The following is an 18580-nucleotide window of genomic DNA, read 5'->3' on the forward strand; positions in this document are numbered from 1 at the left end:
TTTACAGATGAAGAAACTGAGACAGAGGCTAAATGACTTCCCCAGGGTCACTAGAAGTAGTAAGTGACCACTATGCTGATGTTCCTTTGTAACTACTCTTAACTTTAAAATTCCTTGACTTCAGCTCAAGCAAACGTTGGCTTCATTCTGTTCCAGTAATTCAGTATTGTGACCATATCTTCTAACATGTCATCACCTTCAGACCTTCAACTATGATAATTTACAGCTCTCACTTTAGTAGTCTCTTGCTGTGTGTTCTCCCACCTCAAGTCTTTGGTCCATTGGCCCTTTTCAGATATTACTTCTTTGTCTTCCTTTTCTCCACTGTGATTTCTGGATGCATTGTCTCAGCCATTTTCTTACTAGCACTTGAAGTTTTTAATTCTTCTTTATTGTTCTGCAAGGCCCACCGTGCCGATGCCAGCCTTGCATCATTCCTGTCATCGGTAGCCTCCTTTTTCACTCTGTGTCATGGAGAAACCTCACACAGTGCTGGGGATTGGTGCCACAGTTGATGTGTAGTCTTAGGTTTCCCCTGAGTCTGTCTTTGGTGTCTGTCAAAGCATTTCTGCTCAGTTCCCTCCCCCGTTCTCCACACTGGCTTTTCAAAAATCTTGACCGTTTTAGTTAGGCCTCCTCACTGCCCCATACTTGGCATAAACCTTACCTATAGCCTCATAGGAAAGAAAAGGCGTGAATTCCCCCACTTCCCCTTCCTTTGCTTACAAACTTCTCTGCCTTCTTTTTTTTTTTTAAACATCTTTATTGGAGTATAATTGCTTTACAATGTTGTGTTAGTTTCTGCTGTATAACAAAGTGAATCAGCTGTACGTATACATATATCCCCATATCTCCTCCCTCTTGCGTCTCCCTCCCACCCTCCCTACCCCACCCCTCTAGGTGGTCACAAAGCCCTGAGCTGATCTCCCTGTGCCCATAAATCTTTATAGCCTTCTGACATTGAATGAATTGATAGGTTTGATCTAATTGTCTCTTCTCTGAAGTTAAAAGCAAGTCCTGATTTTTATTTTTCTGAGAAAATACATTCCTTGGATACAGCAACTCTGAATTCCAGCCACAGCAGTACCTGCTTTGACAATCTTGCCTGCTGTATTAGCATGAAATAATTCTGCAGGAGCCAGAACAGCCTCATTTGCTTCATCACATAATCATGTACCAAGCAGGCACCTTTTCTGAGAAAATACTGAAAACTTCTGAGGCCTTCCTTCCTACCATAATTAGAAAACAATTCAGACTACCCTCGCTCTCCATAGTGAGGTCCTTGGCTCGGCTGTCCCCCACCCCACGCCAAACGCTCACATTCTGCCTTCTTACCCTCTTTCCTCCAGTCTCAAGGGAAAGCTTACTCTATCTGACTTCAGCTAACCCCTTGGCTTGTTTTGTATATCACTGCCTTTTCTAATCTTTGGGGACTTGCTGTATTGGCTACTTTTCTTTCCCTCTTTCGCTGTTTCCCCATACACAGTTCCTTGAACACAGGAGGCACAGTCCCACAATAGGGCCTTTGCTCTGATTCTTTCTTCCGCTTGGAACACTCTTTCCCTGAAATCTGCTTGGCTAATTCCTTTACCTCCTTCAGGTCTTTGCTTAAACCTCACTACCTCAACAGGCCTATTTAGACCTCATTTATGCACCTGCATGGCATCCCTTCCAACTACACTCCTGAGCCCCCCGACTTTGTTGTACTTTTCCTCCTTAATAACGCTTATAATCACCGAATATTCTGTGTAATGACTTAAGTTATTATTTTAATGTCCCCTCTCCCCTACTAGAAGGAAAACTCCTCCATGGCAAGGATGTTTATCTGTTTTGTTCACTGATTTATCCCAGACTCCTGGAACTGCCTGTTACATTGTAGGAACCTCATAAATAGCTGCTGAATAAAGGATAGAAACATCCAAGTCTTTCGTATTAATAAAATGGGGTAGGGAGGAGAAAAATTCCTGCTTCATCCCTGTTCCCTCCTGGCTGTCTCTCCTGTCCTCACTGCCAGCTTCTGGAAACAGTGAGGATACTTGCATTTCCAATTCCTTGCCTCCTAATTACTCCCCAGCCCACCACAGACTAGCTGCAGTGATCCCCCCACTTCACCAACACTGCTCATGCTCTGGTTTCCAGCCCTTGTTGCTGATGCGGGGGGGGGGGTTTGGGGGGGCACGCCTCACGCCTGTGCTGTATTGAAATTGTTGCTCACTTCACTCCCTCCTTTGTCTGCTTCTGTTTTGTGGGGCTGGTTGCAGTCTCCTGGGCCTTGTGCTTTTCTGGCCATTCACGTGGCTATCATTCATTCAACACAAATTTTTGTATAACTTTTAAAGGCTTACTTTGTTTTTAAGAGCTAGAATTTTGACTACATAACATATTTTCGGTGTTAAATAGCAGATTAGGCTATTACAGGAAAGTTTTATATAGTTATAATTTATATCACTTACTGCTTTTAAAAAGGTTTTGAGCAGCTTACCACAATACTATATATATGGTGAGGCTGTTAAACATGGAGAAGAAACAAAAATGTATGTGACAGGAGGAAAAAGTAAATATACAAATTACAACAATTTGTATATGTGTAAGTTTGTATAGTGTGGTTATTGTAACTTAGTTTTGAAACTTTTGAAAGTCAAAATAAAAAGGGAAAGAGAAATTATACACTTTTCATTCTGGTAAAAGAAAGCTAATGATTTGTCAAGAGGAACTTTTTTTTCTGGTAATGAATTCTAAAGAAATTCTAAGAGAAAAGTGTTATAGACACCCTGATAGAAAGATATACGTACTAAGTGTTTTCAGCAGGTCTTTAAGTAAAAGGAAGGAATGTTCTTCAAAGACCTATTTAAAAAAGTAATCCACCTGCTTTCTGCACTGAGAATACAACATTAAAATATAACTTAAGTCTTTTCTATGAAGGATATGACTAACGTGGTTCATGTATATAACTTTATGTAAAGATAAGTCTGAGTATCCCAGCAGAAAACTCATTATTTAATAACCCTGGTGAGAACCTGGAATACTTGTATTGTGTTGTCATCTCAATGAAAACATACCTATTAAGCTTTGGGTACTGGTTTATCATGTGGCAAGATTGACACATTGTTGACACGTGGAAAAGTCTGACCTGTGTTCTTGCCCAGCTAGTGAGCTACCTACCAGGCAGGTAGGTGCGGTCACAGGCAGATTTCAGAAGGAACCTTGCCTCATACCAAATTTGAATTAACCTCTGACTGAAACTTCCATTTCTACATCGTAGCTGAGCTGAGTTCATTTTAACCTGGACAATTCCAGGAGTAGCTGTTGTCATCCACTTTGACAATAGAAGAGCTTCAGTGGAATATTGGGTTTTGGGTGGCAGAGCTCCCAGTGGATCTGCTAAAAGAAAATTATAGGATGTGGCTTCAGATATTAAAATGAATTGACTTACTAGACAGAGCTTAGTATTAACCATCCAAACAGTGAAAGATAAGAAAACAATGAAAAACTTTAGTTTATTTTAAGCCTTAGGCCATAGGAGCTGTTTATGAGAATAAAAGCATGTCACCAGTAAAAAGGAAGGTTCTTGATTTCTTAATTGCAGTGACAGGAAGACATGTGTCTAATAAATCTAAAAATTGTTTCAGGTTATTTTCTATAGTGGTTAAAACAGTTGGGGAGCCTGACTGAGCTAGTGTAATCTCATTTGAGATTGAAAATCTGATCTGTCAGGAAACTTCCTGTGCAGTCTGATTCTTGGCATTGGGTTAGAATGCAGAAAGGTTTTTCTAACATGTGATCCCTTTTGAGCTTTCACAGCTTGGCTCATGGCTGATTTTTATCCACAGAGTCAAAGACCAAGAATAGACATACATACACACACAAAATTCATACACACACAAAAATGAATTCTCACATTTTGGGGGCCATTTTGTCAGTATAGGCATGGTCAGTGACACAGAATATTGGATCCTAAAGCCTGCTTGGTCCTCAAGGAGAGTATTAGGCCAAGAGATGCAAAACTTTAATAATAACAAGGAAATTTTCACACCCTCTCAAAACGGGCTCATTAGCTACAGATATTTATTTTGGAGTATACATTTATTCTTTCTTATAATTCATTCTTTTTTTTTTTGGTTATGCTACAAGGTTTGTGGGATCTTAGTTCCCTGACGAAGGATTGAACCTGGGCCCTCGGCAGTGAAAGCACCGAGTCCTAACCACTGGACTGCCAGGAATTCCCTAATTCATTCTTTTTTTCTTTTTTGACTATTACAGAAATTTAACAAAAAAGTTCAGTAAGAAAATGTACACGATCCAATTTTCATTATAGTAAAATGTGGAGAGGGGACATGTGGAAGCAGTTGATTTCTCTGGTGAAGACAGCCATTGTTTATACTCGTTCCAAGGCTTCTAACATGATGATACTATTTTCTCGTATTACCACCATTCCAATATTGTTCTGTTGCCTACTAGTTGCCATCTCCACACATTCATCTATCGCAAGATTCATAAAGGGATCAAATCCCCTCAATATTCCTTGGACATGTCTGCCACCATTTAATTTCAATGATAACTTCTTGTCCATAAATTTCTTCAAGTCTGGAGGGTGAGCTTTGCTCATGATGTCTGCTCGACGAGCTCAAAGATTCCTCCAAACGGAATTCGAGTTGTCCCTCACCCCTAATTCATTCTTTAAAATGTAATTCACTAGAAAAGATTATCTTTTAAATAGACTGCTTGTTGATATTGTAAATTTGCGGGGATATAGCAAATCGTGTGAATGTTGAATTTAAAAGACTGAATTTCTTGGTTAAATTATGTTTTCAGTTGTGACAGACATGTACTGAATAAAGTATCAATGTATGAGAGTTAAGTAAACTACTGACTGCAACGTAGGGCAGAATGAAATAAGTAGAAAAATGAGGAATTAACACAACATTTTTAGGGAGCAAAGAGAAAGAAGGTATGACTTTTAGCTTAGAAAGGGGGATGTTAAGGAACATATGACTTAATGCTTCCTGCTTCATGGTGACAGTTGACCTTGTCCTCAAAAGATACGGGCTTGTAGGGGCTTCCCTGGTGGCGCAGTGGTTGAGAGTCCGCCTGCCGATGCAGGGGACACGGGTTCGTGCCCTGGTCCGGGAAAATCCCACATGCCGCGGAGTGGCTGGGCCCATGAGCCATGGCCGCTGAGCCTGCGCGTCCGGAGCCTGGGCTCTGCAATGGGAGAGGCCACAACAGTGAGAGGCCCACGTACCACATAAAAAAAAAAAAAAAAAGAAAAGACATGCACTTGTAATAGGTTAGAAGGGAGAATGAGCTTCCAAGCATCACATGCTTGGTGTAGTAAGAGGTGCTTGGTGGAGAAGGCTTAAAGTTGGGCAGTGAAAACAGACTGGGGAAGGAGGTTGGATTGTGGAGGCTCATGAATTTTTAGGTTGTGTTCTGAGGCCATGGAAACCAACTGAATGCTTTTAAGGAGAGGGAATGACATGCATTGACCTCTGTTTTAGGAATATAACCCTGGCTGTTTTCTATAAAAAAGGGATATTACAAAACCTAACCAACCAAAAATCTAAGATTATTTCATTCTTGTTTTTTTACTTTGCTGAGAAGTCATTTAGTCTTCTCCTTAGGCTCCTAATAATCCAGAGTGCCTCTGAGGGCAAGAGAGAATTGCACAAGGTCAAAGTTAAGCAATTGTGCAAAAATTTAGAAAAATTCAAATGAATTAGATCTAAATGTTTTATTATCCCTTTACTGTTAGTGAAGGCTTCTGGAATTTTTGCTCCATTCCATTTTCCTAATGCTTCTAATCGTATGTCATAAGGAAGGAAAACTGGTCAGAGGAACAGCCTAGAACTGAGGCTGTGTAAGTGATTTAGAGTATGTATGGTTGCCTTTCCTACCTGCCTTTTGGCTCTATGAAACTTGGTAAATGTATTGTAATTTTTATTGTTTTCCTATAACTTCTTAAAAATATTCTGTAATTATTGTTTCTCACTGGAATTTAAACTTGATTTCAGATTTATATAATTGGTAATTTTTTAAAAAGATCAGGGAGTTTTGAAACTGTAATTCTTTGATGGACATCCATTATAAAAGAGATACTCTTTGTAGTTGTAGGGAAGTAACAAAGTAACACTTTCTGTAGTCCACTTAACTGTAGTTTCTTATTACTGTATAAAATTTTAACTCACTTGTGAAGATGGTTGCAGTTTTACCACAGGACAGTTAAATCAGAAAAAAAAAAGTACTTAGGTTCAGGTTGTTTTGGGAAAGTAATTTAAAAATATACCTATCACTTACAAAGAAGAATGACTAAAAGCGTGACTAAAATTCTGTCTTGTCCTCAAGGAACTTAAAATTTACAGCAGAGATAAGGAAAACAGGGCTCCCTTGGTAGCGTAGGGGTTAAGAATCTGCCTGCCATTGCAGGGGACACGGGTTCGAGCCCTGGTCCGGGAAGATCCCACGTGCCACTGAGCAACTAAGCCCGTGTGCCACAGCTACTGAGCCTGCGCTCTAGAGCCTGTGAGCCACAACTACTGAGCCTGCGTGCTGCAACTACTGAAACCCACACGCCTAGAGCCCGTGCTCCGCAACAAGAGAAGCCACCGCAAATAAGGCCATGCACCACAAAGAAGAGTAGCCCCCACTCACCACAACTAGAGAAAGGCCGCACGCAGCAATGAAGACCCAACACAGCCAAAAACAAAATAAATAAATTTATTAAAAAAAAAAAGAAAAACAAATAACTCATTTTGCCCTAGGTAAGGTCAATGAGTTGAGAAGTATTAAATGGAGAAGCATTTGTATTTGGTTTGCAAGGTGGGGAGAATCTATGCAAGCTTTAGAAATGAGTAGCATATGAGAAGATCCTGGAAGAAAAGTTGGATTTTGAGAAGGACAGGAGAGGAGGAAGGGTACAGTAGGTAGAAGGAGCATTGGAGCAAAGGCACAGGGACATAAAAACATGAGATGCTTTCAGGAAACCCTCTGGTGGGTGGTTGTTAAGGAAAGTGGATGGAAGGCAGTGTTTTGTGGGCTTGTAAAAATAGGTGGTTTGGGCTTCCCTGGTGGTGCAGTGGTTGAGAGTCCGTCTGCCGATGCAGGGGACACGGGTTCGTTCCCCGGACCAGGAGGATCCCGCATGCCGCAGAGCGGCTGGGCCCGTGGGCCATGGCCGCTGAGCCTGTGCCTCCAGAGCCTGCACGTCCAGAGCCTGTGCTCCGCAACGGGAGAGGCCACAACAGTGAGAGGCCCGCGTACCACACACACACACACACACACACACACACAAATAGGTGGTTTATGTTACAGAACACATTGAGAGCCACTGGTGAGGAGTTCAGTCATTGCTTGGTAGACAGTAGAGAAACTGGACAGTGATATGAAGAGACCTGGGCGTTAGGAGTGTGAATCTGGCAGCATTGCATAGTGTGGATGGAATATATGAAAATGGCAGTATTGTGTAGTATGGTTGAGGTAGGAGGAAGAAAGAGAAAAAGTGGTGAAGATGATTAACGGTCTTGGGTGAGATGTATTGAAGGCGTAAAAGGGATGGTATGGCAGGGGTAGGAATGGAGAGAGATTTTATAGGTGGAAGCCATGTAATTTGGCAGTTGATTAGATGGATAGAGGAAACAAGCTTTTTGGCCTGTGTGGGAACAGGAGAATGGTGAGAACATTAAAAGAAATAGAAAAGAGGTGGAAGAGCTGAGGGAGGTGGAGAGATGTTTGGGCTTTGGGTGTGTTAGGTTGAATGGTATGCCAGGAGGCTAGCTGGGTAGAAGAGTGAAACAACTATTGAAAAGTATATGTGTGGGACTTTAAATAGTAAAGAGGTTAGTATTTTGGCTCCTAGTACTTTATATCTAAATAGTACTTTATAACCTAAAGCTTAGCAAGGAGGTTTCAGCCTTTGTTGTTGGTTTGTAAGTTAGTTAGCAGCATTGAACATTTTGGTAGGCCCCCGAATAGAACACAAAAGAAGAAAGTTTTGTTTTTTTAAAATTTACATATCTACAATATTCATTAATTGTCAACATTTAAGTCTCTTTTATTACCACCCCTCTCCCCCAAATCATGCTATTTAATTGAAGAAACTGGGTGACTTGAACTGTAGATTTTTCTGTATTCTGGGTTTGGCTGATTGTATCTTCTAGGTATCATTTAAATTGTTTCTTTGCTCCCTATATGTCCTATAAACTGAGGCTTGATTCTATCAGTTTTTTTTTTTTAAGGGGAGTGGGATAATATTTACTAGGTGGTGCCGTGTGTTTCCTACTGCAGCACATCAGGAGGCATAGGCCACCTACGTGCCCCACTTTTAGTGATGCTGAGGTTGATGATCATTTGGTTCAGATTTTGTCAGCTTAATTCATACAATATAATGTTCCCATATCAACCAACCTTTCGTTTAAGTCTTTTTTAGTAGATAGTGATGATGCAGAGAACCTTTATGTTAGTAGGGTTGGGAAGTGGTGACATTCTAATTCTGTCATTTCTTCTGCATTTATTAGTCAGACTTCTTCTGTAAAGAAGAGCTTGTCCTCGTTGTCTATTTGACTGTCCTGGAATATAGTTTATACAGGATACACAGACTGGACGCATGCTCTGTTCTTTTGTTTTATTTGCCAGTTTTCAGAATAATGAGGTTTTTGAAGGTATCGTTATGAACTCATGAATTTATATATTTAATGTTTTTCAGTCCATATGCAGTGTGTTTGTATGTATGTATGTATTTTTATGCTCCAATTATCCCATCTTTGTCCAGTGGGAGCTCCTTTAAGTTGGCACTTGTGTCTTTTTGCCATGACCCCATATTAGTCTTTGATTTCTTGCTTGTGGTCATACTAAGATGTCCCAGAATCATCTTGAAATTTCTTGCCCAGACTTGGAATTAGCCACTTTTTCAAGGAACCCAAGTTCAAAGAGATTTTTGAAGGAATAGGATATTCACTTTGGGAAGCTATTAAAGAACATACAAGCTAGAATATAGTCTTGTAAAATGATAACAGTGTTCTCACAATGTGTTTGGGACTGTAAGTGCTGTAGGAAATACCAGTGATTCCTGGAATGTTTGGGTCGTCATTTGGAAGAGTTAAGACTGGAGCTGGGCCATCAAGTAGAGGAGAAAATGAAGATTCATAGATCTGTTGTAGGGGGGAAATTGTTAGAAGGTGTGAAAGAACGTGTGTGGAATAGTAAAGGAGCTTGACTAGAATACAGAGTACCTTGACTGATCTTGTAAGTGCTGGGGAGTAAGAAAAGGTTCTTGGGTTTGGAAGTGAAATTGAAAGTCATGCTTTAGGGGGCTTCCCTGGTGGTCCAGTGATTTATAAGACTCCGCACTTCCAATGTAGGCGGCGCGGGTTCAATCCCTGGTTTGGGAACTAGGATCCTACATGCCATGTGGCGCGGCCAAAATAAATAAGTAAAAAAAAAAAAAAAAAAGTAGTCTTTAAAAAAAAAGAAAGTCATGCTTTAGAAGGGTTAATATTGCAGTAGGGTTAAGCAGTTGAGTAGAGTTCTCAGCTGGAGGTTTACAACATAATCTTTAGAAAATGAATAAAACAAAACAACCCATACCTGGGCCCTATCTCAAAAGGGGGGTGGCTAGGCTCATTTGCTTTTCAAAAGACCCCTGTGTGATTGTTTTGTGCAAATCCTGCTCCTCTCCCTCCATTTAAGGACTATTGGATTAAATCTAAAAGCTCAAAGATTAGTTTCTTTATTGCAAGTGTGCTAGGCATGAGGTAGTAAGGACATGGATTAAGGTTAGGGCAATGGAAATGAGAGGAAGGAGGGGATAGAAGAATGGAAATTTATGTTTTAAAAGCTTTCATATGGTATTTCATTAATAATGTTAACACTAATGAAAGGATTCAAAGAGAAGGAAGCAAAAATGACTCCAAGATTTATGGTATGGGTCCAGATAGAAATGGGAAGATTGGCAGAGGTTGCTCGTTTCGGGGAGAAGATAATGGGACATACTGAGTGTTGAGATGATGGCTGTATATTAAAGTGGACTCGGGGGGGGTTGAAATGTGTTGTGTGTCTTGCTTTTTGCGAATGCTTCATTCACTCTCTTTTGGCAAAGTATTCAACTATTGACTATAGGTCATGCTGTATCGACTGGAAGGGTTAATAACTCTAAGCTTTCATTTAATAAGTGTGATTAAAATAAATGTTTGATGTATTAAAAAAAGAACCATCTGTTTATTGTAAAATAAAATGTGAAACAGACTGTAAAAAACATTGCAGCAAATATAAAAAGATTAATATCAATAAATATTGTAATCATTTGAAACACAAACAAAAAAAGTCAGTAAACCAAGTAGAGGACTTGAACAGATAAGTCTCACAATTGGGAAATATAATTCATTAATTCAGTCCTTCAGCAAACATGTAGTGAGCTCTTTCATCAGATACTGTTTTAAGTGCTGGCAAACAAGGTCTCTGAGCATTCTGGTGGTGGTGTGAGAGACAGACAATAGACATGGTCCAAAAAACAAGAATTTCAAATAGTGATAGTGCTGTTAGAAAATAAGATAGGGTATTTATTTTTGCCTTTTCCTGTGGAAAGTATTAGTAGTTGTTCAGCTGGAGGTTAGCATTCCTAACCTTTACTTAATTATGTGGAAAAAAATTGGTCAGGTTTAAGTTCTGTTGGAGTTCCCTGGTAATTGGACCCATAAGTATTTTTCTTTCTTAGTTTTTTCTTTTGTTCAATTCTTTTTGAAGATGTTTATATAATGGATAGAGTACAGATTGAGATCTGTTGTTTCTTGTGGAAATTACTTATGTGGGTTATTTTCACAGAAGTGTTCGTTTTGTTCTGTTGGGAGGGAAACTGTTCCTCTAAAAAAATGTTCACATTTTTCCCTGTCGCTTCATTCATTCAAAAGTGAAATACAGTGATTTGATTCTGCCGTGAGTCAGAGGATAGAACTTGGGTCTTTTGAAACCTTCTCTGCTTATTGTACAGGATGGTTGTAAGGGCCAAATGAGATACATATGAAAGGGTTCATAGAAGTTAAAGGAATCCCAGGATATCTATAGTTAAAGAAGTTAGCTAGAGCTTATCTTTTCCTTTTGCTGTTTAAATATACATCCTGTAACTGGATGTTTCAAACTGAAATTAATATATAAAAAGTTCAGTGCATTTCTTTAAAGACAAGTAATAAGTTGTTTTGCAGATGGCAAGTTACTTGTGTAAGGAACCCTCTTTAACAAATAAACATTTTGGGTTTTTTTCATATATTATTGAAGACTGATCCAGAAAAAACAGAGCAAGGAAGACGTTTGCTACTTTGCAGTTAAATTTTTTATTATTAAGTCTAGGGACTTTTTAGGCATGGTAAAGAGATAATGGAACAGGAAAACAAATTACAGTCTTTATTTTCTATCTGATAATTTACGGTTGAGAATGTAAGATTTATAGGGAAGAAAAGGGATGAGGTTTTTAGAAATGGAAACAAATAGTACTAAGATAATGGCTCGTATGCTCAAGTTAGCCCATGCTTTCTTTAATTCTGACTATCTTGTATGAATCATTTTTTCTTTTTTAAAGGAAACTTGAACATAATTTCATAAGAAGATTTGATTCTTTATTTCTGGACTGCATATATATAACAAGACCATCAGAATGTCGGGAGCCTCAGTGAAGGTGGCTGTCCGTGTGCGGCCCTTCAATTCTCGAGAGACCAGCAAAGAATCCAAGTGCATCATTCAGATGCAGGGCAACTCAACCAGTGAGTTCATGTTGTGTTCTATCAACTCTGTCTCATTTTCCTATCCTTCCCCCTTTTCCTGCTTGCCGTGATCAGAATAAATGAACATTTGGCTATTAACACTTTGAACTTTGCTGTTCTGAATGATCCATTGAATGTTTTTCCCCTGTGATATGTGCTGTAGCATATTTAAATATGGACTATTTATTTTCTTCTTTACAATTGAGAAGTCCTTAGAGAACTGAACGAATTTAGTTAGTGTTATTAAGTTGAAATCTTAAGGATAGTAAAGGTGTAAGCAGTGATTTTTAGTAAATGATGCTGTGAAATATACCTGTTGAGCCTCCAAGATTACTTTGCTTTCTTGATTTTAAAAGCACTTGAGCTTGCCAAGATGGTCTTCACACTTACTCTGCTTCCTTACAGTGGTTCTTTGAGTTGAACAACAGATATAGCTAAAACAGTAAACTTGTAAATTATTACTAAAAATTATCAGTCATTGCTTCCTAGCTTGTTTCCCTATATAGTTGCTTAGGTGAAAAATGACTTGAAGCTCATTTGAAGCCCCTTCAAAATTGAAGGGGTTTTTGGTACTTGAATTAGTTACTCGGTATGGATCTGTAGGCAAACTATTACTTAAAATAGATGTAGGTTCTACTGTTTCAAAACCTATAACTTTGTGATAAAGCCGAATTGTTGTTCTTTCAGATAGATACAAGTTAATGTTGAATTGTTGAGGAAACATGCTGATCTCATCTATTTGTGGGCCAGTGTTTTGTGTAGAGGATTCTCCCAGTGGGAAATAAAACTTTATATATTTAAGGTCTACAGTGTGGTGCTTTGATATGTTTATACATTGTGAAATGATTAGCAAAATCTAATATATCCATCATGTCTCATAGTTACCTTTTATTTTGTGGTAAGAACACTTGAGATCTACTCTCTCAGCAAATTTTACATAGACAGTACATCATTATTAACCATAGTCACCATGCTGCACATTAGGTCTCCAGAACTTATCTTATAACTGAAAGTTTGTACCCTTTGATCAGAATCTCCTTTTTTCCCCCACTCCTCAGCTATCATTCTCTATTACTGTGAGTTCGCCGTTTATTTTTTTTATTTTTTATTTTTTTCGCCGTTTATTTTTTGATATAGATTCCTCATATACAACTTTGAACCTTCTGTTGCTTACATACTTTTCTGAACTTGCTAAATAGGACTCACAACATTTTATTTTTTAAAAGAAGATTCAAAAGTAGGAGTCTAAACTGCTGTACCACTGTTTGTGCTTTACATTTCTTTGTCAGTTGTGCCAGTGATTCTATGAATTATATATCCTATGAATAATTGTAAAAAGAGATGCAAAATTCAGTATTGTTCTCTAACAAATGTTTATATTCCTAAATGTCACTCATTCAAGCTATGTTATCCTTTGTGTTTCATTTTAAGAATTAAGTTTTACACAGTATAACTAAAAACTTGCATGGGGCCTTGCTAAGCTTCTCTGTATTGTTCCAGTTTTAGTATAGGTGCTGCTGAAGTGAGCACACTAAAACCTGATTATTGAGCCCCTTGTTTCTTTCTGAAAAATGCATTTAACTATAACTTAGTATGGAGGCATTTTTGACTGCTGGTGTTGCCTCTAAATATGATGGTGTGTATCACAAGTTCTTTTAAAGTGCGGACGTTAGGAAATCCTGGATCAGGAGCCAGAACTGATTCCAGAAAGAAATACTTTTCTCTGTTTTGCATGCTGAACTATCCAGGAATCCCCAGTGTCATGGAGATGGATTTTCATTAATGGTTGGGGTGTTGCTACTTTCTTTATAGAGTTGGAAATCTTAAACTAAAACTTTTAAGGAGAAAGTGAGTATTAAAAGGCCATATCCACGAATGCAAAGATCACTTTATCATATAATAAAAATAAATGGAAAATGTTTATTAGTACAAAAATAATATTAACATTTTTTCTTGATGACAGATCATTTTAGAATGCCCACATCTTAAATGGGTTATAAGTTTATATTCATTGTCAAGGTCAAATAGCATTACGTTAATTTCACCCCAGTTTTGATTTATTTTTGTGAATAGGTAAAACATTCAGAGGGTATGAAATCCAAAATGTACAGAGTGTACAGTACAAACATTCCTCTCACCCCATCACGTAGTCAACCAGTTCCTCTCCCTAGAAGTAACTTGTGTTAGATTTCCTTCAAGAGATAGTTTAAGCAGGATTATCTTTCTCTAATGTAGTTTTTTTCCTTTTAATTAGTGGTAAGGTATAATAGTAACTTATTTTGCAGTCTTGACTGCATTGTATATTTTATTTTTTTTAATTAATTAATTAATTAATTTGGTTGCACCAGGTCTTAGTTGCGGCAGGCAGGCTCCTTAGTTGCAGCTCGCTGGTTCCTTAGTTGTGGCAGGTGGGCTCCTTAGTTGTGGCTCACTGGCTCCTTAGTTGCGGCTCTCTGGCTCCTTAGTTGTGGCATGTGAACTCTTAGTTGCGGCATGCATGTGGGATCTAGTTCCCTGACCAGGCATCGAACCCGGGTACCCCACACTGGGAGCGCAAAGTCCTAACCACTCTGCCACCAGGGAAGTCCCCTGCATTGTATATTTTAAACACCTGAGTAAAACTATTCATGTTTATATCTTGTAAAAGATGTATTTTTTTTCTTTTTGAGATTTTAGCATGAGAGAATATCCATGTAAGTTAATAGGATTTTATTAACAAGTATCTACTATATGTATAATGGTATGCTAAGTACTAAACCAATATAAAAAAAACTAATCTATTGACTATTCAGGAGAATAAAACTATTAGAGTGTGTAGCAAAATTAAGATTTTCTATAGTTCTGGATAGTTATGTGAAATGGATCTGGGTCTGCTTAATTTTCTGACTGCTAGTGTTTGATCATCTGGATTAAGAGCTCACTGAGATTATTGATGGCTAATAAAAAAAATGTTAGACCTCATTGTATCTAAGATATGTGGCTCTCTTTCTGACCTTATTATTTTGATTGTATAGAAAATAATGTCAGGTTAGGGGAAAAAAGTAAAATTATCCAAATGTGATATTCATTCTGAATGAAGGATTTCAGCTGTCTTCACTTGTAGTAGACAGCAAACTGAAGAAGAAAATAAGATTCCTAGCTGAACATTTTCTAAGGATAGGGCCATAAATTTTGGAGTTTGGGAGGATGCTAAGTTCTATTTACTCATTCTTGTTTATTTTCCCCAAAGATCTCTCCAGAATTACTGAAAATATTTATATGTCTTTTGAGGAAATATTAATGAAGAGATGCCTGGTTTTTATTAGAAGTAATTAATATGGTTAGACTAGGCCTGGGCTTATTGTACTAGTACTGCGAAAACCAGCCTGTGGACCACCTTAAGCACAGTGCTGAACTACCAGTGATTTTTTCCATCATATTTTGTCTACAACCTTTCTAGACAGCAGACTGAGTGGCTCTGCTCTGTCTTGCCCTATGTCTTTTTCTTCCTCTTTTGAGAGTCTGCTGTAATGTGAGTCTCTAGGGATCACAGAGTTGCATGTACCTTAGGACCCTGCCCTTAAGGAGTTAAAGTTTGTGGTAGGAGAGACAAGACATACCAAAATAACCTCAATATAAAGTAAAAATGATCAAAGTGATACTTGCCATAAAAAAGGGTTTTAAAAAAGTGCAGATGTGAGTTTGGCAAAGGGCACATGTAAAATTCATAGATGATAGGAGGGTATTTCAGCTTGACCTTGAGGATTAAACTAAACATCCCGTATGTTTGGGGAAAGTTTCAGAATTGTAGCTTATTAGGACTTATTAGTGTTATATCTAGATTGGTACTCCTAGCCTCATCTGGCTATAACACATTGCCTCTTCGCTTAAACATTCACCAGGAGAAATTTGTGACTTTTAAAATAATATTAGCCTCCTGAAACAAAAGTCCTCATTAGATGAATCAGCCTTAGAAAAAGTAGTGTTAGATTTCTAGCTGAATGCTTTGTCATGGTTCAGAAAGTTTGGGGTAATTTTGGTTTCTTTGAAAGGTGTTTGTTTTTGGAAAGCTAATTAGCTAATTGTATCAGAGACTTTTTCCTCTAGAATTTTGGCGTTTTCAGTTTTCTGCTGTTTTCTATTTCTGTTTACAATTTTATATGGCAGTTTTTTAGTAATTTGACTAATATGTAATCCAAATAACTTTGGAGAGATTTTAAGTGAGCCAACTTGTTATGTTTAGAAAGTATTAATGGCTTGTTTTTAAAAAATTGGGCTTAAGATTGGGATAGAGCATGGATTTTGAACCTAGAATTGTTGGAAAAACTGAAATGAATTTTCTGTAGCCACGTGTGTTAGCTGCATTAAAAGACTGCTATGCTGGCAAGCTGGCCTGGACTCTGCTCACACGGATTATGGCTGATTGCAGATGGAATGCAATGGAATGTTCCTGCCGTAAGGTCTCATGAAAAAGTAGAAGAGGGTGGTGAAGAGTACTTTAGGGAATGTGCTAGATTTGAAAACTGAGTAGTGGCAGTTTTATTCAAGCACTTTCTGGTCTCAGAGGGAGTATTTTCTATGGCACAGACAAATGTTACTGTCTTGACATTTGGGAGACCAGAGTGCATACAAATAGCTTTGTTTAATAATATCCCATTATATTCCAAGTTTCTCCCACTTTGGAAGCATTTTTTATTGTCTAATTACTTTAAAAAAGGAAAATGGGACAAAATTAATGCTCTGCTCACATTTATGGTTACGTTATGTGTGTAAATCTGGAGACTTTGAAACTGCATAAATTCCCCTCTGAAAAACAATAAGTTCTCACACACTCCTTCTGGTGATTAAATTGTGATCTTTTGCTTTGTCTTTAACCATAGGAATCAGTCTCTAATCCTTTGGTAAGTCTCCTTCATATTTTTATTAATCTTCCTTAGTTTAGGATCTTTTTTTTTTTTTTCCCTATGCCCAGGTATTAAGTGGGATAAAAGAAATCCTGTTGTTTTTTTTTCTGCTAATTGCTTACATTGTATATTTTAAAAGGCTCTTTCATTCGCACTTGTGCATTTCTAAACCAAATGCTGCACATCACAGCTGGTACAAAGAATGACTTCATGTCCATTAATGAAAATTTGGGATGGGGGAACACAGGGACAAAATGGAGTTTGGAAAGGAAGACTTTTGAAAGGAATTCTTATAAATCTGTATGTTTTTTCTAGCATAAATTAATATAGCTACATGAAAATAAATGTAAATGCATATAAACTATCTTTGTGAACATTCTGGAAAATAAGAGGGCAAGAAAAGTTACCTCCATTTTTACCTCTTTACTGCAGCCTACTGCTGCATTTTGATGGATTTTTATTGTTGTTGTTCCAATTAGGTTAAATGGTTAGCATCTGTGTAATTATGTATTCCAGTCTTTTCTTGTTAGTCTTTAGTTTTCTTCTCTCTTTAGTGTTACCTAATTTGCACTTGCATTTTAGTCTGAGTTTCTTTTACTGGCCTCTATGGTTAGACTTCTGAGTGTCTATCAAGATGGGAGCCCTTTGAAATTATATGCAAAATATGTTTCATGCATATTCCTAGGGAGACGGTAATCACATTCAATATGATTTTTAAAATTCATACATATATTTTTTTATTGAAGTGTAGTTGATTTACAGTGTTGTGTTACATATATATTCTTTTTCATATTCTTTATCCATCCGTCTGTTGATGGACATTTAGGTTGCTTCCATGTCTTGGCTTCAGTACATTTAAAATTTTTTTAATTTTGGCTGTGTTGGGTCTTCGTTGCTGTGTGCGGGCTTTCTCTAGTTGTGGTGAGCGGGGGCCACTCTTGGTTGCGGTGCGCGGGCTTCTCATTGCGGTGGCTTCTCTCGTTGCGGGGCATGGGCTCTAGCCTCAAGGGCTTTAGCAGTTTTGGCTCGTGGGCTCTAGAGCACAGGCTCAGTAGTTGTGGCACACGGGCTTAGTTGCTCCGCGGCATGTGGGATCTTCCCAGACCAGGGCTCGAACCCGTGTCCCCTGCATTGGCAGGTGGATTCTTAACCACTGTGCCACCAGGGTAGTCCCGGCTTCAGCACGTTTTTAAAGAGAGCTCTGTCCCCAAAAAGGGTTAAGAAGCACTAGCCTAGCATGAAAATATCTGCTTTAAGTCTTTTCAGGATAAGCCAGGACATGATTAGGTCAGACTAAGGTGTAAACTCCATAATACAACACCCAAAGTGCTTCACAGTGTGGCTGGAGGAGTAGGATAAGGACAGCTTTTCAGCTACTACTTCTTCACCTCGACACCATGTGCTCTAACCATAGAGATGCAATGTGCAGTTTTTTGTTTTGTTTTTTACCTACCCTTCGTTAAGATTCATTTGGTGAACTGTATATCTCACTCATACCCAAGTCATTCATCTCTCAGTAACCTCTACCAATGTCATGAATTTCACTGAGAGTCACTAAAACTGCTGGATGTTTTGGCATTTAAACTCCTAACAGCACTATTTTTCTTAGAGTCCAGAACTGGAAATAACCCCCAGTATCCATCAGCAGGGGAATGGATAAATAAATCATGGTATATTTACATAATAGTACATAGCAAAGAAGAGAGGAATTACTGCGTATATACACACACACACACACACACACACACACACACGGAAATCATAAACTGTAGCTATACAAGCAAGTTGGAAAAGCAGTTGATGTATTTTATTTATATAAATTTAAGAACATACAAAACTGTTCTCTGTATTCTTTTTTTTTTTTTTCTGTATTCTTTACTCCATAAAAAGACATAGGGTAAAACTATGAAGAAAAGTAAGGCAATAATGACAAAATTCTGCAGGCCTCAGTGG

The 18580-nt window shown here is 38.1% G+C and overlaps 2 protein-coding genes and 1 non-coding gene across 10 annotated transcripts in view; 1 reads left to right on the forward strand and 2 right to left on the reverse strand.

The window, feature by feature from the left end:
- KIF1B (kinesin family member 1B) overlaps positions 1–18580 on the forward strand; it is a 150232-nt gene that overhangs the window by 3837 nt on the left and 127815 nt on the right. For 7 of the 8 annotated variants that reach the window (XM_032622628.1, XM_032622618.1, XM_032622591.1 and 4 more), the window contains exon 2: positions 11564–11744. In XM_032622628.1, the coding sequence (XP_032478519.1) occupies positions 11639–11744 (106 nt within the window). In that variant the 5' untranslated portion in view covers positions 11564–11638. Of the gene's footprint in view, positions 1–11563; positions 11745–18580 lie in introns of those variants that run through there. The other variant, XM_032622609.1, reaches the window with a different exon arrangement.
- Positions 4247–4728, reverse strand: LOC116748955 (small nuclear ribonucleoprotein G-like). The gene has a single exon (XM_032622698.1). The coding sequence runs from the start codon at positions 4604–4606 to the stop codon at positions 4376–4378; it is 231 nt and encodes a 76-aa protein (XP_032478589.1). The 5' UTR covers positions 4607–4728; the 3' UTR covers positions 4247–4375.
- Positions 13173–13274, reverse strand: LOC116745331. Its single transcript, XR_004347388.1, has one exon. It is a non-coding gene; the product is annotated as a U6 spliceosomal RNA (small nuclear RNA).

Source organism: Phocoena sinus, chromosome 1 (assembly GCF_008692025.1).
Source record: "Phocoena sinus isolate mPhoSin1 chromosome 1, mPhoSin1.pri, whole genome shotgun sequence".
Classification (NCBI taxonomy): Eukaryota; Metazoa; Chordata; class Mammalia; order Artiodactyla; family Phocoenidae; genus Phocoena; species Phocoena sinus.